A 22766-nucleotide genomic window follows, 5' to 3' on the forward strand; every position below is an offset into this window, starting at 1 on the left:
AACCCACCCAACCCAGCAGGCGCACTGCCCTCCGAAAAGGCTGCACAGCCTTGCACTGCGTTTTATACTTGAACGAGAGTGAGGTTATTTTTTCAAAAAGGGTGATTTCCCAAAATGGAAGAACGGTATGGTCTAAAGGGATGGTCTGTGGCCTCTGGGGAGTTGCACCTCACCCCTGAAGGGGCAAGGAGGTGGTTCCCGTCCCCAAGGGCACGTGTGGGTGGGGGGCCTCACGGATCCTCCTCCCAAGCCCTGCGGCTGCCCTGTCCCCGCAGGTGCACCCCGGGGGGCGGGGGGGAGGTGAGGAGGAGGATGCGTGTGGGTCTGAAGTGGCCGATACAGGTGCCAGCCTTTTCTGGAGGCCTCTGGAACTCACCACTGAACAAGTCAGACGAAACCCTTGTTCTGGTAAAAAGGAACATTCTAGCAAGGGAGGTGAACAATAAACAAAAACAATAAGCATTGTAACCAAGTATATGGCAGGTTAGGAAGGAACACGTGCTATGGAAAAAACCAGAAATCCTAATGGCTTACGATTTTTGCTTTTCTTTTCTTTTTTTTTTTTTTTTTTGTCTTTTTGCCTTTTCTAGGGCCGCTCCCTTGGCATATGGAGGTTCCAGGCTAGGGGTCCAATCAGAGCTGTAGCCGCCGGCCTACGCCACAGCCACAGCAACATGGGATCTGAGCCGTGTCTGCAACCTACACCACAGCTCACAGCAACGCGGGATCCGAGCCGCGTCTGCGACCTACACCAGAGCTCACAGCAGTGCCGGATCCTTAACCTACTGAGCAAGGCCAGGGATCGAATCCGCAACCTCATGGTTCGGATTCGTTAACCACTGAGTCACAACAGGAACTCCACAATTTTTTCTTTGGATGTGTCACATTTACAAAAAAATTTAAAATTTGGCTAAAAGATGTGAAGGGGGTGATGGCGGAAGGAGTTCAGGGCCAAGGGTGTATAGGGTGTGAGAGACGGGAGAGACCTGAACAGAGAAGGAACAGCCTGCGGGCCTGTGGTTACCCCACAGCTGCCATGACGCCCTCGCAGGAGGTGGGAGGTGTGGGTTCAAGGTCAGCTTGTATTCGCTGTATACTGGTGACCAGCATTTGCAGGTGAGCTACAAGATTTGCCAACATGAGATGACACAACCACGCTGTCCTTGCAGGGTGAACAGCGCCTGGAGGCCCCACCCCAGTGGGCCGCCTCCCCCCACCACTCACCTTCTCCTGTCACTCCTTCCCCATGACGTCCTGTCAGCCCCTCGAAACCACCTGTCCTGGGCACCATCAGGGGCTCTGCTCTCTGACTGCTGCCAGGTCGCATGGGTCCAGGTCCAGCCGCACTCATTTCTGAACTTCTAACTTCTAAACTGCCTCCCCGCTGATGTCTTGCAAGTGACAGGGCTCCAGGGCACCAGCCTGGCCCTTAATCACGGGGACAACCTCTACTGAGCACCTGCCAGGGGACTAGCACGAGGCTGGGTGCCAGGGATCCAGGGAGATGAGAGGCTGTGGAGGGCGGGCAGGTTTTGGCCTCATCGTGGGCTGAGTGCTGGGATGGGGCCCGGGCTCATCCAGCCGGGGGTCAGCGGAGACCCTGGCCTCCAGGGCAAAGCCAAGTTTTGAGGCAGAAGAGCTAAGGAATGGGAGGGGTGCAGACCGCGGGAAGGCAGGCAGCATGAGGGGGGCCTGTGCAGTGGTGGCGAGGAGAGGCCCTGGGAGGGGCCACACCCCGTGTCCCTTCTGGAAGCATTGGGTGACCGGGAGCCGAGGCTGCCCCTCAGGCGTTCTGACTTGTGGCCCAGGGATTGGAGCGAAAGGTGCACAGGTGCCACAGGAAATCCCTCAGGGCGCTGGCTTCCTGAGTGTGGCCTTGCGACGGTGAGACACGTCTCTGAGCGCCTACCACATTCAGGTCCTGGATGACCTGACGATGCAACAGCCGTCTGCCGTAGAAGTTCTGATGGACTGAAACAGTACTTGTAGATATTGTTCGGGGAGTTTTTTTGCTTACATCTGCAGTAAGCAACTAGAAATGAGACATCCTTCGGTGGCCCTCCGGGGTATTTACATTGCTTTTCTCTTCTAAGAAAGTTGATGGTTTTTTTTTGGCCACACCAGGCAGCATGTGGAAGTTTCCAGGTCAGGGATCAAACCTGAGCCCCAGCAGCAAGCTGGGCCGCTGCAGTGACATGCCGGATGCTAAACCCACTGTGTCGCAATGGAACTCCTACTGGTGCATTTTTATTTTATTTATTTTTTTGTCTTTTTGCCATTTCTTGGGCCACTCCCGCGGCATATGGAGGTTCCCAGGCTAGGGGTCTAATCGGAGCTGTAGCTGCCAGCCTATGCCAGAGCCACAGCAACTTGGGATCCGAGCCGCATCTGCGACCTGCACCACAGCTCACGGCAATGCCGGATCGTTAACCCACTGAGCAAGGCCAGGGATGGAACCCGCAACCTCATGGTTCCTAGTCAGATTCGTTACCCACTGCGCCATGACGGGAACTCCTACTGGTGCGTTTTTAAACCAAACATTTTCTATTAGGCTTTCAAAAATTAAGAACACTAAGATTTTTGGTATGAAGGCATCTGTCTTAAGCTTTAGTGGCTCAATTTTGGTAGCAGTTCAAAACATACTCAGGGTCCCCTCAGTTAAGCACGACTTGCAGCATTTCAGAGCCCTTTAAAGAAAAATTAAAAGGAGGGAAGAGACCCAAGCAGGCACGTTGGGGAGAAAAGGAGAAAACGCCAAGGTGGTTCGTTTCAGCTCTTCTGTTTTAGGAACTCGGATTTTGCTTTACTGAGGAATGAAAGGAAAAGGCCGACTGAGGAACAGGAAATGACATCTTACGAAATAGACATATAAAATTTAATCCCTTTGGTTTAAAATATGTCTTCAATGATACAATTAAAAACACATAAGACAAAATCGATTTCATAAAACACAATATAAAATATTGTTATATGACCCGTGTCCCATATCTTATCTTAGAAAACCAGCGATTGAGTTCACATACTTCATTCGAATCTTTTCATGGAAGAACCTAACTATGGATCCTACTTAGACAAATAACCTATTCTAGCTCTCTGAACCGAAAGATACCTGCGATTTTATTTGTTACAAAATTACACTTTTGCGTTTTCTATATACTGAACCGTGTACAAAACGTTCTCCTGCCATCCTAAGAGTCTCATAAACCCACGCGTGCTTTCGAGACTTGTTCTTAGCACACGAGGTCATCAGAGCTTGAAGGCTCTGAAGCATGAGAAAACAGGAACCCCTTCTCCTCCCGGGACGATGGGGAAGACGCCCCTGCGGCCGGGGCCACCTGGTTCACGGCAGCATCCCAGGGACCTCGGCTCCTCCGTCTCGCGCGCACACGGGGGACCCACGCGCGCGGACAGGCGCCGCGGAGGGTCTGTTTCTTCACTTCCTGCGTTAAGCTGGGCGGACCTCCGAAAGGTCACCTTCTCGGCAGTGCCCAGGGCGGCCGCTCGAGAAGGTTCTGCCCTGCGACGTCCACGGGCCGGCTGCCGAGCTCGGGAAAAGGCCCAGGAAGCGTCTGAGCGGGTCCCGCGGGCGCCCGGCGCGGCGGATGCGAAATAACCTCTCGAGAAGGTCTCCCGGGCAGACCCTGTCGCGTCCCCTCAGCCTCTGTACAGACCCCCGAATATCTCACCTCTTTAGCGGGGCAGCTATGTACACATTTACAGACGCGGCCCTCGCCACCTATTGCACTGACGCGCGCGCGGCTGCGGCTCCGCAGACGCACGCGGAACCCCCGGCGGCCTCCGGGACGGAGGGAGGGAGGCGCCTCGGCCCGCCCGCCCTGCTGGAGTCACCACCGACGGCGCCGAGGGGCCGAGGGGCCGAGGCCGACGACGGGGCGCCCTGGCCCCAGCCCGCGGCCCCCCGGGACGGCCCCGGGGAGCCGGCCGGGCCGCCAGCGCCGAGGCCAGAATGCGCTTATAAATAATGGAGCAGATACCCGACAGGTTCCCAGAGAAGCTATTAAGTCTCGGAACAAAGTTGTCCCCTGTGATCCTAAGCATTTCTATCAAAACGTTCAAATAGCAGAGTCTACGGTTTCTCGGTCATCGGCAAACGCCAATGCAACGTGTTCAAAGCCGTCTCCGCGCCAAGGGCAGCGCCACCGCCGGCCGCAAAGGGTCCCCTCCGCTGCCATCCACCCACGGCCGGAAGGCGGCTGGCGGGGGCCCCTGCGGCTGCCCGAACCCAAGGGCCCATGGGACACCTTCGCGGAGCCCGCGGGGAGCGGGCCCAGGGCGCCCTCAGATCTCCGTGAGGGTGAGCCTGTAGGAGCCGGCGGCCTCCTCGATCTGCAGCTGGAAGGTGTCCTCGTTGGAGTAGTGCTTCACGATGTTGTCGTCCATGTTCACCAGGATCCTGCAGGACGGGAGGCCACACGCGTCCACCCACCGCCGCCCGCTCTGCAGTCAGAGCCAGACCGCCCCGCCTCCCCGCCACCTACCCGCTGTGCCGCGGGAGGCAACCTGTTTCAACCCCTCCACGCCTCAAGCTCCCCATCTGAGCGACAGGTACAGTAACGCTTTCTGTGAGTTCCCGTTGTGGCTCAGTGGTGAACAAATCTGACTGGGAACCATGAGGCTGCAGGTTCAATCCCTGGCCTCGCTCAGTGGGTCAAGGGTCTGGCGTTGCCATGAGCTGTGCTGCAGGTCACAGATGCGGCTCGGATCCTGCGTGGCTGTGGCTGTGGTGTAGGCCGGCAGCTGTAGCTCCGACTGGCCCCCTAGCCTGGGAACCTCCATATGCTGTGGGTGCAGCCCTAAAAAGACAAAAAGCCAAAAAATAAAAATAAAAATAATAGCTCCTATCTCACACGATTGTTGTAGGAGGAGGGATCCCAGCAAAGCGCTTAACACACTGAGCACACGCGTCCCTCAGCGTGATAAAGAAAACACACTAGCTTACTTGTTATTTCAGCACACGCGGTAGCTGTTCAATAAACAGTGTCTATTAAAATGAACAAAATAAGTCTACGGAAGGAGCACTTCGCTGGTCCAGCTTTCGCAAGCACATCGATGAAATCAATCCACGGGATCTAAGTTACGGCCGCTGACAAATTACCTTCCCTGGCAAATAACCCTCCGGGCTGAGCTGAACTACTACCGAGTCCAATCCCTGCCACTGGAAAATCCCAACTGCTTTAGAATTAAGCCACAAAATTCTTATTCTATACTCTGCTTATTCATGCCAAGCAGCACAGACACTCAAGTAAAACAGTGTTAAAAATAATCTCTGGACAAAGAAGCAACATCCTGCGACTGAAAACACGATCCAGGGCAGGAGGGCAGAGTGGACCGAGCAGAGGCTGGGCAGTTGGTCACGAGAGACCTTGAATCATGGCTCAGCACCAACCTACTCCCTGACCTTGGACAAGCCACTGAGGCTCTTTGTGCCCACCTGCCTCTCTATAAACGACGAGTCTTAGGGCAACGTGAAAATCAAGGCCACATGGAGCACCTGGTTTAGTGCCTGCCTCTAGATGAGGGCTCAGTAGGACAGGTGGCGGCTGCTGTCACCCTCAGAGAATTTCACCATGTGCTCTGGAATCTGGGGCCACTGTGCTGCTGCCAAGCATGGGGAGAACACAGAGTCCACCTGGAAAAAAATCCACAAACGGGAGTACCCATCGTGGTGCAGTGGAAACGAATCCGACCAGGAACCATGAGGTTGTGGGTTTGATCCCTGGCCTGGCTCAGTGGGTTAAGGATCCAACATTGCCATGAGCTGTAGTGTAGGTCACAGACATGGCTCGGATCCTGCGTTGCTGTGGCTGTGGTGTAGGCTGGCAGCTGCAGCTCCAATTAGACCCCTAGCCTGGGAACCTCCATATGCCGCGGGCGCGGCCCTAAAAAGACAAAAGACCAAAAAAAAAAAAAAAAAAAAAGAATCCACAAAGGTGTCCTAGAAAGGCAAGTCAACTTTAGGTAGATAATTTCCTAAGGAAAAATGTCTTCTTCCCCCCTGTGCAGCCCAGGGAACAGCTGTGACTGGGGCGCCGTGCTGCACAACAGAACTGGACCAAACGCTGTAAATAAGCTGTACTTAAATAACGATGATAATCAAAGAAAAAACGTAAACTTGCATTGATGTTTCTATAACCGGTTCTCGACCAGACACAAATGCGCGTGAGAAACATCAGTGTCTCGTGATAGTAACATAACTGAGAGGCGGCGCTCAGCATGCCAGCCTGTGCTCACCCTTTTTTACACTTCTTGAATATTTTCCCGATCTTGTCTTGCGGAACATCGTATTTGTCTGAGATCTAAAAGAACAAGAGAAAACACTTACAAGATGCTGTTTTCATAGCTTGACAAAGACACACACATATTAACATAGTGGAACAGTCACTCCACTTTCCGCTTTTCACACAGGCACATGCAAAGCCACAGAGAGGAGCCCGGCCGTGTCCTGGGGAGGGGGTGCCGCCCGCCTCTGGGAGAGCTGGCATCAGGCGCTGGCAGAGGTCAGGAGGCTATGACACAGCCATGTTTTTTTTGGAATCAAGACTTCAGGAGCAGTTTCACGTTTAGAGAAAGCCAGCAGAAAGCTCGGCGCTGCCCGGCCCTCCCGCACAGCGAGCTGTCCTTGGGCTATGAGCCAAGGCTGCTGCTACAGGAGGAGCCTGCCCTCCCTGTCGGGTCCCCTCTCTGAGCGGCCCATTCCTGGGACCATGACACTTATCCGACCTGTCACAAGCACTGCGACTGGTGCAGAGGCCTTGACTGGGTCTCAGACAGCTGACCCGAAGGCAGACGCTGGCTTCACTTCCAGCTGGCAGGTGGCCTTTAAGCCGCAGCCTCGGCTGTAAGACGGCGAGACTCTCAGCTCACCCGCCACAGGGCGGCTGCGGGGTTGGAGCGCACGCAGCCAAAGCAGGAGTTAATCTCCCACACAGGGCGACGGGGAGGACAAAATTATTTACTATCCAACCGCCCAGAAGGAACCTCAATGGCCCTGATCACAGCAGGAGCCTCTGCGGGTCCTGCCCACAGCCTCTTGGGGGGGGGGCGGCAGGAAGGCAGCCCCTCCCCCTCGCATCCAGGGGCGGCCCCAGGGCGTGATGACGTCAGCGCCTGTGAACTCGGGAGGTCTTTAAAAGTGGGAGAGGGGGCTGCTACAGGACCAGCAGCTGGTTCAGCCTAGATCAGCGCGTCATCAATCCTGGTCCAGACCCCTCCCGTGCTGGGGGCACCACGCCCACCCTCCCTCTGGAGAGGGGGCTCTCAGATGACCCTCTTTCAGACGGCTTTCGGGCTAACAAAAATACACACCTCTGACCAAAGCCAAGCTCCCACTGAAGATGGAGTTCATTTCTTTTCCGTATCCCTGGGTAATAACTTTTTTTTGTCTTTTTGCTATTTCTTAGGCCGCTCCCGCGGCACATGGAGGTTCCCAGGCTAGGGGTCCAATCGGAGCTGTAGCCACCGGCCTACGCCAGAGCCACAGCAACGCGGGATCCGAGCCGCGTCTGCGATCTACACCACAGCTCTCGGCAACGCCGGATCATCAACCCACTGAGCGAGGCCAGGGATGGAACCGGCAACCTCATGGCTCCTAGTCGGATTCGTTAACCACTGAGCCACGATGGGAACTCCGATAATAACTCTTTTTCTCTTTATGAAACCTCGCCCCAGGAGACGCGAGACTGCAGTGAATTCCTTACGAGTTGTGAACAAGATGTACTTGGCACAGTAAGTCTCCATTTTTTTCACACTCTCCCCTCCCTCCGCAGTCAAGAGGCTGCATGATGCTTAGGAAGAGAGGAAGGCTTGTCAGAAGACAAGGTAAGAAAGGGGCGAAATCACAGGAAATGACAGAGGGCCGGGTGCTGCCGGTGGCGCTGGCTGCTGCGCAGAGGAAGGGCCTAAGGTGACCAAGCGGTGGCGTCCCCTGGCCGCGGCCCCGCGTTATTGTCCTTCGTGGCGTTTCTTAGTACCTGGCAAATTACACAGGACTCTCTGCTTATTTATGGTCTCCAGCTTCCCAACTGGAACCCAAACTCCACCTGGCACCATGTCACTGACTCCTTTAACCAGTGCCCAGAGTGGTGCCTGGCCTAAGGCAGGCCCTTAACAAGGATTTGTGAAATTTGCCGTAGTCCGGGGAGCCAGGTGACACCCACTTCCAGCCCAGTCTTGTACCTGCTTTGATTCCAATTTACAAGGCCAAGGCTGACCAACATCAAGGCGGAATGCTGATTCCCTGAACTTCACCCGGGGCAAAGCCAGAATGGGGAACCAGCTGGCACCCCTTTCACATCTCTCATGTCCCAAAGGGCAGGCTGGGGTCCGTTTACTCGCTGGCCCTTTGCTGAGATCTCGCTGGAGGGGCTTCTGGTCATTTCGGGTCACACCTCTGAATTCTCACAGACAGGCTCTGGGCGAGATCTTGACCCGAGCACCGTCATTCCCCAAGAACAAGAGTTTCAAAGGCAGACCGAGCAGCCACTGTCTCTACGGAAGTTTTGAAGATTTTATTTGACTGTTCACCTCTGAGAGTTTATGACGTGGCACTCTCCCTTCAGCCCTGGATGTGAACAAGAAACTATTCCACAGGTCATCACAAAGTCACTCCGTTCAGGGGACTGGACACAGCAGAGTGACTGCACCCACCTACCAGGTGACTCGGGGGGAGGCAGCGGTGTGAGATGGGGCGGCCCTGCTACCACCGAGGACCGAGTCGGGTGCGGCAAGAGTGGACCACGCCACAGGCGCAGACAAGGCGCTGGGGGGACTCAGGACGAGAATCCGGTGGCCAGGTGAAATCTGTTCCAACCAGATTCTACCTAAGTGTGATCTGACTTTCAAAAGCGGATCATAAAGGTGCTGCTACTTACAGCCTCCATCAAGCCTTTCAAAGACGGAGTCCTGAGCATCAGGGCATCAAAGACTTCTTCCGACTCCTTCCGCACATAGAGCAGCACTGGTCCCCAGGCAGGAGGAAGCAGGGAAAAGAAAAGCACAGCTTAGTGACCAGGAGCAAAACAGAACAGACCGTGGGTGCTGGTTAAAATGCAGAGAGACGTCCACAGCCAGGACAGCAAACACGAGCCAAGACAGCGTCCGTCTTAAGGAACGGCTTCCAGCTTCTTCTGCCTCTGCTCCAAGTCCCAGCTCGAGCCAGGGGCTGGGCTGACGGAAGGAACACTCGGGAACATCCGCGAGGACAGGACCTGTTTGAGCAGCTTACGCTTTCGGCGGATTCAGAGCCCACCTCCAATTCCAATCTCCCACTAGGACGCGGACACCAACGCACCTCGCTTTGGTTCTTCTATCCGGGAGAGCTTCGCGGGAGGCGGGATCCCAAAATCGTCCTCGGACCCGTACGGCCCCCTTTTCAAGTTGGACCTGTCAGGGACCCAAAGCACAGAGTGAGGGACCTTACCTCAAATCACTCACAGAAACAAAAGGAGTTTGGGGCTGTCTCACCGAAATTTTTTTTTTTTTTTTTAATGGCCTTCATTCTATATCTGGTCGGACTTCCTTATTCTGTGGATGAAAATCAGAGGCCTAAGGAAAGATGCAGACTGAACCAGGCAGGTGCCACTGGATGGCAGAGCGGGGACCACACTCGGGTGCCTGCCAGGCCCCTCCCTGCGCTTACACGGCTCAAGCTGCCCTCCCAGGAAAATGCGAATGGAGCAGGTGGAGCCGAGACGCACCAGGAGAGGGCCTGCCAAAAAGGGAGGGAAAAGCAGAGCCGGGCTGCCTGAGACAGAGCGTTCCAGGGGAAGTAAATCTAATCTGGAAAAGCCTGATCATTCAGCTCCGAGGAGTTTAGATTTTAGGTTGCAGATATCGGGGAATCTTTGCAGATTCTCCTGAGACAAGGACGCTGTGATTAGTGTGTGGCAGAGACCAGAGGGAACTCCAGGACCTACAGGTAGGAGAACCAGCTGGGGACTTTGCAGACAATCCCAGCATACAATTCCAAAGGGTTACAATTCAGCAGTGTCAGCAGAAGGACGAAGGGGGGAGTGTTTACAGGCACGTCGGAAGAAAGACACAAAAAGATCAGAGTGATTGGCTGTCAAAGGCACAGTTACAGCGTGTTTGGTGCTGTGAGGTTCAGAGGTGAGCAAGAAAATGGTAAAATAACTGATAAGGACGTTAAGTGCTTGTTTTTGAGCAGAATCATCACTTCCAGGACAGAGGTCTGCCTCAGCTTCCAGCACATCACCCGCCGAGGATGAAGGCACTGGCAGAACGTTGGCAGAACACAGAATTAAAGAGGCGGTGGTGAACCCGCCTTCCGAGAGGCGGCCGTGGCCGGCGTGGGAGCAAGGCTGGCCCGCGAGGGGGACCAGACCCTCTACGTGGCAGAGCGCAGAGCGGGAAGGCTGCCAGGGTGGGCAGTCGGGGCTAGGCGGGCTGAGGAGGGTGCCCACGGGTGTGGGAAGCAGCAGCACCTCAACAGCAATGAGCACCCGTAGGGGCTCAGTTTCTAAAGCCCAACCTGCACCCCAAGGAGCCAGGGCTCCCTGGAGAAGAGGCCGCTTTCGGCTGGAGAAGGGAAAGCACAGGTGCCTGGAACACATCATGCCTGAAAGCGAGGACGTGCTGGGGGCAGGGGGGCATGCCCAGGGCAGCCAGGAGCAAGCCTGAGGGACTCCGCAGCCCTCAGGGCAGTGGGAGCAGAGGAAATGATGATGCTGGGTCACGGCGGATGGAAGACAATGGGCACGCGTGCGTCCATGCTGAGAGGAACGTGTACAGAAAGAAATGCCACGTCATCGAGGACTGAACCACTGACAAAGCTGCGAAGCACTTCCTCGGGGAGGAGCCTGGCAGGCAGCACCTCAGTCAAGCCATCAGCGCCCGAGTGCTGTCAGCAAAGGCCGGGTGAGGCTCCACTGGGCCCTCCTTCGCCCAGTCAAGGAAATTCCTGGGACAACTGGCCAAGCCTGGCTGGGGTGAGTGGACTGGCTGGTACCAGGGTCGCAGTGGTAACATCCTGACTTTGCTCCGCAGGAGAACATCCTTGTCTGTGGGTACAAACCACACACCAAGCTACTTGAGGATGAGGGGTCAGCAGTCGACTCTCGCACGGCTCAGGAAAAAGTCAGTTCTTTGTGCTGTCCTTACTCTTTTTTTTTTTTTTTTCTTGTCTTTTTGCCTTTTCTAGGGCCACACCCGTGGCATATGGAGGTTCCCAGGCTAGGGGTCTAATCAGAGCTGTAGCCGCTGGCCTATACTACAGACACAGCAATGTGGGATCCGAGCTGCGTCTGCGACCTACACAGCTCACGGCAACGCCAGATCCTTAACCCACTGAGCGAGGCCAGGGATCGAACCCACAACCTCATGGTTCCTAGTCGGATTCGTTAACCACTGAGCCATGTCCTTACTCTTAAACATTTGAGATTGTTTCAAAGTAAAAAGAATTTACTAAAAGAAAACAAAACATAAATCTTACCCTTCACCCTCCAATTCTTCCGAGGTAATGGGAAGGACCTAAGACCAAAAAAAATAAATAAAAAATAAAAAACTGCTGTTCAAGCATAGGCTCAAATACCTCAGACCTTAAATGAATTCTTCCTAAAATGAAAATCCTTTTTCATTTGACCGATCTCACATAAAACCCTTTAGCTGTATTTTTTAAGGACCAGATGCTTAGGGGTGTCTTAAACTCCTCTGGCAAACTTCGGCCCTGGGCCGAGCCTGGCCCAGTGCCCGCTGAGGCCAATCTGGTCTTTACGGGCACACAGCCAAGCTCACCAATGACGCGGTGTCTACGGCGGTTTTGGCAGAGCCGCAGAGGCGGGCAGTTGCAACAGAGAGCACCCGACCCCCGCAAAGCCCCAAAGATCTACTCTTTGGCCCTTTACGGCACAACACTGCTGACCCCTGCTCAGCCCAAAGCGTCTCTAGAAAGGGAATACCCTGGTGGCGGCTTCCTCCAGGAACTCAGAAAGTCTGCAGGAAGCCGCACAGAAGGGCAGGGCAGACGCCTTTGGGGTATTTCTTAGATCTCAGCCTGGAGGGGATGCCCCACCCCACCCAGGCCTACTGAACTTTGGCTCCAAGCAGAGTGGGACTGCGGATTTGCTAAATTTCACATCAGTTGCCAAGACGTGGCCAAACGTGTGCCAAGGAGGATCCACTATAGGAAGCCATGAAGCCGCCCGGAGGCCCCTTTTGCCACTGAGGCTCCCGCCCCACGTGTTCCTTGGCTTCCCATCCTGTCCAGACCCACATAAGTTAAATTCACAAGATCACAGACTCAGACTCCAAGTCACGTTACTATTCCAGTGTCTTTTTTTTTTTAAGGCCACACCTGTGGCACATGGCGGTTCCCAGGCTAGGAGTCGAATCAGAGCTGCAGCCGCCGGCCTACACCACAGCCACAGTGACGTGGGATCCAAGCCGCGTCTGCGACCTACACCACAGCTCAGGGCCACGCCAGATCCGCATCCCACTGAGCGAGGCCAGGGATCGAACCCCCAATCTCATGGCTACTAGTCGGGTTCATTACTGCGGAGCCACGACGGGAACGCCCCGGTATCTTTGAAATGAGCTGAGACATGAATAAATAAGATCACCCAGAATTAAGCTGCCGGGCCTGGGACCGCGGTTCCGAGGCCACAGCGCTCACACACCTGACTGCAAGGACGTTGCGTGGCCCAAACCAGGTACTCCCAAGAGCTGGCCCTGACACTGGTCATGGATAAGACCGAAGCCCTTCTCTCTGCGCAGCCGTCCTTCCCTGCGGCCACCCTGGGATCCTGGTTACCTACGTGAGCGCCTCGCTGGAGGTTGGCGAAGTGCACGTCGGGGATGAAGAGGACCGGCTGGGTGTCCAGGTCAACGAAGGGCTTGAAGACCGTGATGTCCATGCGTTTGTGCGAGGGAAGCAGCGGCACTTTGACGTCAGAAACTTGAAAAAGAATGAGGGCACCACAATCAGAGCTTACACACACAGCCCGGCGGCGGCCGCCACCCGGCGTCTTCCTCCCTGTTTGAGAAACTTAAATTGCAGCAGAAGACGAGATACGGGCTGAGCTGCCGGAACGGAGAAAAACCACAGCTTGTGGGAAGGAGTGTGCCGTTTGTATTTACACAAAGATCAGCCGCGGATCTCCGCAAAAGCGGGAGAGACAAAGCCATGTGTCAACACATACGGTCACGCAGAAAACCTGGATTGGAAGCAAAGCATGTTTGGGTTTTGTCCGAAAAGCAAAAACACAATTCAGAAGCAGTTTCCGCTTGGGCCTCCGAACTAAAGCACCTGGACAGTCCGCTCCAATTCAGAACACGCCCCTTAACCTCGGCGCTTCATCTGCAGAACCCAGCCTCAGGGAGTTAGGAGTTAGCACGACCGCCCAAGTTTTAATGTCCAGAATCACGGACTCCATCGTCCCGCAATGTCTGGCCCCGAAGGGCTCAGTGATGAGCCGTCTGGGCCAGTTAGCTCGGAAGTGACATGGCGAGGCTGGCCTGCGATGCCAGCAGGAGGGCCCATGGACCACTCACTGCCCACAAAGGGCAGCTTGCTTTTCCTCCATTAGCTGGGAACTAATGGGATTTTTGACCATGAATAATGGTCATTTGAAAAAAAAAGAAAAGAAAGAAAGAAACAAAAAAGCTTTCCCGGTAAAATGTCGAAAGAGAGGCCCTATAGATTCTACAAACATTGGAATATTTGAGCACAGAAAACTACACTCATTGGGAATTAATTAAGACCACCCAAATTCCAAAGGGTGCTATCATCATTCTTAAAATTCTAGACATGTTCCAGTTTCATCATCGGCTATCTGGGTGGAACTCGTAGTATTTTTCAGGACTGGAGCCAACGACCTGGGCCGCTGAGCCCGACCTCCGGGAAAACTCAGAATCCTTCCCGCAGCTCCCCAAGCGAAGCCCTGCGCCTCGCCCCTCATCTGTCTGGCGTCTGGCTGCGGTGAAACCTGTCCCCACGCCCCGTCTCTGCTCGAACCCGCGCCTCTGTCCTGCGGGGAAAGGGCGAAAACCCCTGGTGGGAACACTTCTACTTACAGGCGTTCAACTGGGAGCTGGGGTCAGTACACTTGCCTTTTCTTTTGCTCTGTTTTCGTTCTTCATCCCTGATCTTCCGCTCAGCTCCCTGGGTCAAGAGAAGACGAGACAGGAATTTATTTATCTGTGCACGTGGCCCCCTTGCAGACGGAGCCCTTCTCCTGCGCCCCCCACCCCCACCCCCGCCCCTGTGCGGGGGGCTCGTTTCTGGAGATGCGCTGCACCGCTTGTGTCATCCGTGGAGCTTATCGCAGTCGCCTCCTCTCAAAAGCCCATATGCTTAAACCATTTTTAATGACATGACGTCCCAGGAAAACAACACTCGTTCCAAGAACAAACAGACATTTGCAGCAACACGGATGGACCTAGAAATTATGCGAAGTCAGCCAGACAATGAGACACCGACATCAGATGCTCTCACTGCCACGTGGAATCTGAAAAAAGGACACGATGAACTTTGCAGACCAGACGCCAACTCACAGAGCAACTTACGGTGTCCAAAGGGGACAGTTTGGGGGGTGGGGGGATGCGCTGGGGCTGTGGGACGGAAATCCTATAAAATTGGATTGTGATGATCATTGTACAACTATAAATGTAATAAACTACGAAAAATGAACTAAAAAAAAACAAAACAAAAAAAGAACAAACAGACAGAGCAACCCCCCCGTCAGCGACAGCTACGGTTAAACGGAAACCTACCAAGATGGGCTGCTGTGACAGACGCTGGCTGCAAAGACACCAGTGACTTCTCCTGCGAGACAACCCAAAGGGACCAGCTCTGCGTGTATTTCCCTGTGTGGCCAGCGTGGCCCGAGAGCTGTGCCGCTGTCCAAGGACTTGGCACTACGTCAGTGACAGACAACGGCCAGGACGCCCCAAAGCCAACACCGAACTAGAAATCCGCAGTGAAGTCACTTGGGAAAGTGTGCTCCCAGGCCTGTAAAGACGACACACGGACACAGCCGGCTCCGACCAGACAAGGAACGGCAGGGCCACACGACTGAAGCCACAAGCGTGTCGGAACAAACACGACCTGAAATTAAGTAAGCGCAATACAAACAAAACGACTCAGTCGTCGCTCTGACCGACCTATCAGCCTTTATTTCTGGCACAGGTTTCTTTACCGAGATGTCCAGGTAAGCACGAGCCGGTGACCTTATTTTTCTACAAATAAATTCCCTGATAGCAAGAGAGCAGACAAAAACACCAGCCCACTGATTCTGGCGCGATCACACAAGAAAGCCACTTGCACAACGTGGGAAACAAAACCACCTCCTGCCTCCTTTAAAAGGGGTTCCGCTGCGGACGCATCAAAACCACACGACCTGCTTACAAACGCTGCTGTGTGGTAATGACAGAAACGTCACCTCCCTGACAGAGGACGCGCAGGTGTCGGCAATCGCCTAGCCAACCAGAGACTAAGTTCACGTAAGCGGTAAGTTATACCCCCTCGGAGGTATTTTTACAAAACAGGACAATTCCTTCCTTACTCATCAGCTGTATCTGCGAAGAATGAAAAGGGGCTTCTGCCTCCCCAAGGATGGATCACCCCAGGCCACACGTGCCCTCCGCTCAGAAACAACTGAAAAAAGACCCCAAAACACCTGCAACAAGGATGTTTAAGGCCCAGCCGCCAGGCAGCAAAGAACAGCAATTCCTGAAACAGGAAGCAGGCTAGGTGAGCCCTCCAGGTGCCACGGCCCTCGGGGGGCATCTGGGAGGTTCCTGGCCTGAGGACGCAGGGGGGCCACGGCAAGGCCATGGCCAGGCCGGAGCAGCAAAGGGAAAGGTTCGAGACAAAGCAGCCCAGAGGCCTTCGGAGGGCCCCGGGGACCCCACGGAGCACAAGGACGCCACCCGCAGGGGGAGTGAAGACACCCAAGAAGCCAGGAGAGCAGGGCCTGAAACTCACACGGGCCCACACAGTGCCTGTGCCCAGCGAGTGCCCGGGGCAGCGGTCAGAGCTCAGGATGCCGGGCCTCGGTACAGGAGTGAAACTGCCTGATGCTGAGCCCTGGCCCAGGCCCACCGGCCAACCTGCACACAGGAGACCTGAAAGGATGACACCGCGCCCAGGAAGATTCTCGGGGTTACAGAAACATCCAGCACCGACAAGGTAAACCTCAGAGGCAGCAGAGGGAAATGAATTTGACGGGCACAGGTCCTGGTGCGTCGGAGCTCAGGAAGGAGAGGATCACGGAGCCAGGGGACAGGGCCGCAGAGAAGAGGAGCTCGAGCCCGGAGAGACGACGCGCTTGGAGGCAGGAGCTGACAACCAGGGGCAGGAGAATCTGGAGTGGCTGTGGGGTCCCAGGGGCTGAAAGGCTCCAGGACCGTGAAAATTCATGACACACAGTATACACAGAATATTTTCTTCTCGTGCGGGATTTCACATGAACCCTAACGGTGGAGATAAAACGGGGGCTGGGGTGTCTAACGTCACCTGCTCTGTCCCCAGGGCCCCAGGGCCCCGGCTACTGCACGACAGCGCCACATCCTCAGGCCGGGAGGGCTGGGGGCGGGGAGGAGACCCACCGCCTCCCCCCGACGGGGCCCTCTCCTCCAGCCAATGCGGGAGGCAGGCAGGGCATGCTTGCAGGGGGCTTACAGAGAAGGCCCCCCAGAAGGCTGCAGGGAGCACCCCCACACGCAGGCACCTGGTTCCAGCACGGCTCTGTGGGTTCTCCTTCCACCACCACAGAGCTCACACCCCAGGGATGGAGACACAGCGACAGACTCTGGCCTGCTCACGGGACACGCCGGGCGAGACCCTGGGGAGTGCAGTCCCATCACACGCGCCCGAAACTCAGCGGCGGCCCCCAGACCTCACCCCTGCGACCCCGGAGAAAGGGCATCTGCTGCACAGGGCACGTCGGCGCCCGGGCACCCGGCACAAGGCTGGCTTCTACCCGCTGTGTGCCCGCTGAGTAAGAGGATGACGGGACAATTCCCGAAAGCTCTCCAGCTCTCCATTTCCTAAATCAGTACAGGGGTCCCCCTTGAAAAGGCTTCATATTAAAACCGAATTTGCTTAAGAGCCTCAATCAGTGCCGTTCCTTCTCCTGAAAACTGCTTACTCGGTTTTGACTGCCTGATGCGGGAAACTCGAGTCTCTGCTAACTTGTGCTGAAATCCCAGGCAAATCCCAAGTGTGACCGGCTCAGTCCATGAACGGTCAGAGTCTGAGGAAAGACACACCAGAAACTGGGCAAGCATTTGGAAAACAATTAGATTTTATATCTGTTGAGGCAAATAAAAAATCGGAGCCTATAATTTGTATGACTTCACGTTTCATTTCCTTTTTCTAATAATTCATCTGAATTTTTCTTGTATTTTATAGAAGCAGAAGCAGCTCACGACAGATGAGAAGTGAAAACACGGTCTCTAAGACGCCGTCCTGACCCCTGAGGACAGGCCCTGATGCGGGGCTGCCTCTGGGGGGCGCTGATGCAGGTGCAGGTCACGCCGGCCTGAGGGCCCCAGAGCAGGCCTCCTCCGTGGTTCCCATGTGAGGCCTGCCCAGTCTCGGCAAGAACAAACATCTTCAGTGCATTCAAAAAATGAACTTATGGAGCTCCCATTGTGGCACAGTGGACACGAATCCGACTAGGAACCATGAGGTTGTGGGTTCGATCCCTGGCCTCGCCCAGTGGGTTAAGGATCACAGCCGCGGCTTGGATCCGGCATTGCTGTGGCTGTGGTGTAGGCCGGCGGCTACAACTCTGATTAGACCCCTAGCCTGGGAACCTCCGTATGCTGCAGGTGCAGCCCTAAAAGGACAAAAGACAAAAAAAAAAAAAAAAAAAAAAAAAAAAAAAAAAAACAAAAAAACCCAAATAGCAGATATGAAAATTTTTTAATTAAACCAATAAAATTTTAATTTCCCCCTAGATTTTTAGAAAAAGAACATGGATATTCAGATAGTTTTTCTTTGACTGAAAAAAACAAAAAAAGAGTGTGGTATGAAGGGGAGAAACCTGAGCTGCAGCCGCAAGCCGCGCTCCACCGCAGACACGACCTGGCATCTGCAAATCTGCGGGTGTAGACTAATGCCCCCCAAAGACGTTCATGCCTGATGCCCAGACCGTCTCCTGGGTCACCTGCATGAACCCAATCTAATCCCAAGTGTCCATCGACGAGGAGGGCCCGAGAAGGGGGGCGAGGACGGCCCTGAAGCTGGGGGCCCCGAGCCAAGGACTGCGGGCAGCCTGCGGAAAGCAGAGAGCAGGCGCCGGGTCTCCCCCGACAGCAGAGGGAGGCGGCCTGCCAGCAGCTCGGTTTCAGCCCAGAAAGACCCGGGACCTGCAGAACTCTAAGATGACGGGCGCGCGCTCTTCTGAGCCTCTGAGTCTGTGTCATCTGTTAACAGCAGCGAGAGAAAGCTACCCGAGCACGTCCGGGCACAGGGCGGGGCTGAGCCTGGCGTCTGGGGAGGCCTGGGGACCAGGCCGGTCTCAGCTCAGCCCCGGGGCCAGGCCTGTGCTCTGCGTCCCCAGAGCTCGAGTCGGACACCGGGCCTCTGACGGCAAACACCCGTCCAGCTTCCCAGTACCTCCGAAGGCACCCGAGTAACAGAGGGGTTTCAGCAGGATGAAGAGGGGCCGGCAGTGGGAGAGTCTGAGAGGGAAAAGTCGGTTCTTCCATCTTAGCTCTGGGACGGCTCCGCCCAGGGCGAGGCCCCGATGTCTCCAATCCCCAGGAGCCCGAGGGCCCCCGAGCGTCTCTCTGGATTTGACCCAGCTGAGCCCCTGGCTCTGCACCTGCCCAAAGCGCCCATCTCTCTCCTCTGCACATGAGGGCAAAGACCTGTCGCCAAAACCACGCTCTTGCCCGGCCTCCCGGCCGCTGTCAGAGGCCTGCGACCCTGTGACTCCTGCCCGCCGAGCTGGCTGACCACCTGCCGAGGGCCGGAGGGAGGTGAGCCGGTGGTGACTGTCCGCAGGGCCCGCGGCAGAGCTCAGGCACAGCTCCTCGACCCCGGCCACTGCCCGCAGGGCCCCGCGAGGGCCGGGGGCAGCGGGATGTCGCCCTCATTGGACCCGCCCAACAAAATGTGCTTGTCGCCCCTTCTGGCTTTTCAGTCGGAAGGAGATTATTTTGTTCCCCTGTGGGACCTAACTTGGCGTGGCCAGAACACATTTGTAGCTCATTGGCAAGAAGCTGTCTGTGTGACCAGCCAGACGTCCTTAGGGACTCAAACATTCCAAAGACGCTGGCCTTTTCCCGCGAGGAAGGCCCCGCCCGGCCCCTGCCTCACCTTGTCACAGAAGACCTTGATCTGGCAGTAGGCCCGGTGCACGGGCTTGTTGCTGCGGTTGTTGTAACTGTAGGTGTCGATCTGAATGTTCAGAGGCAAGCCCTTCACGCCCTTCTGAGAAGAGAAATCTGTGCTCAAGCAGTTCACCGAGATGAAAACCTGCAAGGGAGGAAAAGCTTCCGTGAGCAACAGGCCCCGAAGGCCGACTGTGCACAGCTTGTAAAACACCGGTGTCACCAACACTGTCCCCACGCGCCCTAGATGAGAGCTCGCTTCTCATTCAAGAGGAGGGTTTTGTTTTTCGGTTTTTGTTTTGGCTGCATCTGTGGCATGTGGAAGTTCCCAGGCTGGGGTCGAACCTGTACCACTACAGCAACCTGTGCCACAGCAGTGACAACACTGGATCCTTAACCTGCTGAGCCACCAGGGAACTCCAAAAGGAGGTTTTGAAAAGAGATTATAAAAGGTTTATTTTATATATTTGTTTGTCTTTTTAGGGCTGCACCTGAGGCATAAGGAGGTTCCGAGGCTAGGGGTTGAATAGGAGCTGCAGCTGCCGGCCTACCCCACAGCCACAGCAACTCCGGATCCTTAACCCACTGAGCAAGGCTGGGATCGAACCTGCATCCTCATGGATACTAGTTGGGTTCATTAACCACTGCGCCACAACGGGAACTCCCATAAAGGGTTTATTTTAAAACCACCTTTGATCATAGGAATGGCAGACTTTAAAAGGGAAAAATTAGATAGCAGCTTTGACTCCTATCATTCTCCCCCCCAGAATATTTATTTAATATCACACAGTAGATGAGACTGCTCGTCTTAACGTCATTTTAAAACGTTCCAAATGGCCTAGGTTCTCTTTACAGCTGTTTTATAGATTATTACAAATTGTTTGGGAATCTGCCTGTATTTCTGCCTATACCATCTCCTAGGAGAACCTGTAATATCTATGTTCTCATATTCTGGAATTTGTGAAACTAGTCTCAGTATTAAAGTGGTAACGAAGGCTGGTACTGAGACCCAGGTGAATCTTGTACGGAAAATGAACGTGCTCCATCCCCGCCCCCACCCCCAGATTTGTGATTCTAGATTCTAACCTCTGCACACACGGTCTCCAGGCCACTGAGCTCCCCTTCAAAGCTTTAGCGTTAGAATTTATTTCTGATGCACGCGCGCCACATAGCGGGTACTGCTGGAATTACAGTTTTAAAAACAGGTTGGCACGTTTCCAAGACCCAAGACTCTGGATTCCTTTGAGCCCACGAGTCGACAACCCTGTCGCCCTACCGACCAAGGACAGATCGACCACCGTCACGTGGAATGCCAGGGGCTGAAGTGAGACCCAGAGAGGGAGAAGCTTACGTCAGAAGAGGGGAAAACCTATAAAAAGGCAGCACAGAAGGGAGTGGGAACAGAGGGTGACGAGGAAAAAGTTAGGGCCACGAGGACAAAGAACGCGCTCTAGAAGGTTCGCAAAACGCCGAACCAGGGTTTCCCCTCTTGCTCTGGTCTCTATGCTGTTTATGAGGAGGAGGAGACCAAAGCATCCTGAGGGGCTGAGACCTCGTCCAAATGCACAGATTTAGATTTAAAAGTCGCCTCTCCCCTGCTGTCCCTTCACCAGCTCCACTCAGCCGGGTCCACGCACCGCGCCTCCCCTCCGTCCTCGTCCCTCTTCCTCCCCCGCGGCCTCCTGTCCCAGTCCTGTCGCCTCCACAGCTCCTCTCTGCCTCCGCCTCCAGGCCCTCGTCCAGAAAGTCCCCAAGCATCCCGCACTGCGACACGGGGCCGACGGCCGTGAGCGCGTCCTGTCTGGGGACCTGCGCCGGGCCCCCCCCTCGCACACACCATCCCACCGCACAGCCACCGCCCGGGGAGGGCGTGCTCTCCTGAGTTTACACGTGAGGCCTGGAGAGATTTTTTTTTTTTTTTTTTTTTTGTCTTTTTGTCTTTTGTTGTTGTTGTTGCTGCTATTTCTTGGGCCGCTCCCGCGGCATATGGAGGTTCCCAGGCTAGGGGTTGAATCGGAGCTGTAGCCACCGGCCTACGCCAGAGCCACAGCAACGCGGGATCCGAGCCGCGTCTGCCACCTACACCACAGCTCACGGCAACGCCGGATCGTTCACCCACTGAGCAAGGGCAGGGACCGAACCCGCAACCTCATGGTTCCTAGTCGGATTCGTTAACCACTGCGCCACGACGGGAACTCCTGGAGAGATTTTTTTAAACCGTCCCCGGGTAGAGAGCAAAGGGCTGGGATCCACACCCAGGACTCTCGCGGCTCTCCTGCCACCTCTCTTCCCAAGGCGAGGGCTCACCCCGGACAGATGCCCTGGCGTTGCTTTACTACCTGGAATGGCTTCTCATTTTCAGTGTTTTAAAATTTTTATTTATTTATTGGTTTTTTAGGGCCATACCCACGGCACATGGAGGTTCCCAGGCTAGAGGTTGAATGGGAGCTACAGCTGCCGGCCTACACCACAGCCACGCCGGAGCCGAGCTGCATCTGCGACCGACACCACAGCCAAGGCAACGCCGGATCCTTAACCCACTGAGCGAGGCCAGGGATTGAACCCGCATCCTCATGGCTCTGAGTCGGGTTTGTTAACAGCAGAGCCACGACAGACACTCCTGGCGTGTCATTTTCAGAGGGGCTGTGTCTTATATCCCCGACCGGGCGGTAACTACCGAGCAGGCTGCGTCCATTTTCTCCCTCCTTTCCTGGTACTCGGCAGGGCTCCTGATTTCGGAGGGCCTGATCCAGCCTGATTTTTCTTGCCACTTAACTCATTTTCAGCAAATAAGCAAATTGCTTTACTTTTTAAAATACCTAAATCTAGCTATGGAGGCAAAAGGGACACATGAATTTCAAATCTATTACAGAAACTTACTGCTTTAACTTTATATCGTTTTTCTATTTATTTTTTTAAGTAACCTTTCAGGAGTTCCCTTTGTGGCACAGCAGATGTGAATCCAACTAGGATCCATGAGGATGCGGGTTTGATCTCTGGCCTCGCTCAGTGGGTCAGGGATCTGGCATCGCCGTGAGCTGTGGTGTAGGTCACAGACATGGCTCGGGTCCCCTGTTGCTGTGGCTGTGGTGTAGGCTGGCAGCTGCAGCTCTGACTGGACTCCTAGCCTGGCAACCTCCATATGCTTTGGGTGCGGCCCTAAAAAGCCAAAAAATAAAATAAAATAAAAAATGAAAAACATTTCATGTACGATTCATAAATTGAAGTTAAAAGACAGCAGACAGAACAGATGAAAAGAAGGACAGAAAGGCAGACAAAAAGCCAGAGACAGAAAGACAGACAGAGGGCCGGCAGTCTATGCAGACAGCTGAGCCCACCCACGCAGCCACACCACCGCCTTTCTCATTTCACAACCAAATAGAAAGCCGGAACGGTTCCATCATTCTAGGCCCCACGGCTCCATCCCTAACTCAAAAACAACTGCC

At 54.8% G+C, this 22766-nt stretch overlaps 1 protein-coding gene across 9 annotated transcripts in view; it reads right to left on the reverse strand.

The window, feature by feature from the left end:
- Positions 1-2856: 2856 nt before the first annotated feature.
- Positions 2857-22766, reverse strand: part of GRHL1 (grainyhead like transcription factor 1) — a 48306-nt gene continuing 28396 nt past the window's right edge. For 6 of the 9 annotated variants that reach the window (XM_021087857.2, XM_085019982.1, XM_021087855.2 and 3 more), the window contains 8 exons: positions 19307-19465; positions 14050-14137; positions 12792-12931; positions 11471-11508; positions 9311-9402; positions 8892-8977; positions 6253-6317; positions 2857-4414 (listed from right to left, as the gene is read on the reverse strand). In XM_021087857.2, the coding sequence (XP_020943516.2) occupies positions 4300-4414; positions 6253-6317; positions 8892-8977; positions 9311-9402; positions 11471-11508; positions 12792-12931; positions 14050-14137; positions 19307-19465 (783 nt within the window). In that variant the 3' untranslated portion in view covers positions 2857-4299. The remainder of the gene's footprint in view (positions 4415-6252; positions 6318-8891; positions 8978-9310; positions 9403-11470; positions 11509-12791; positions 12932-14049; positions 14138-19306; positions 19466-22766) is intronic. The other 3 variants (XM_085019980.1, XM_085019983.1, XM_021087854.2) reach the window with 1 other exon arrangement.

Source organism: Sus scrofa, chromosome 3, assembly GCF_054392235.1.
Source record: "Sus scrofa isolate SSC_HxYL_T2T_F1_AM1 chromosome 3, Sscrofa_HxYL_maternal_Yorkshire_Landrace_v2.0, whole genome shotgun sequence".
NCBI lineage: Eukaryota > Metazoa > Chordata > Mammalia > Artiodactyla > Suidae > Sus > Sus scrofa.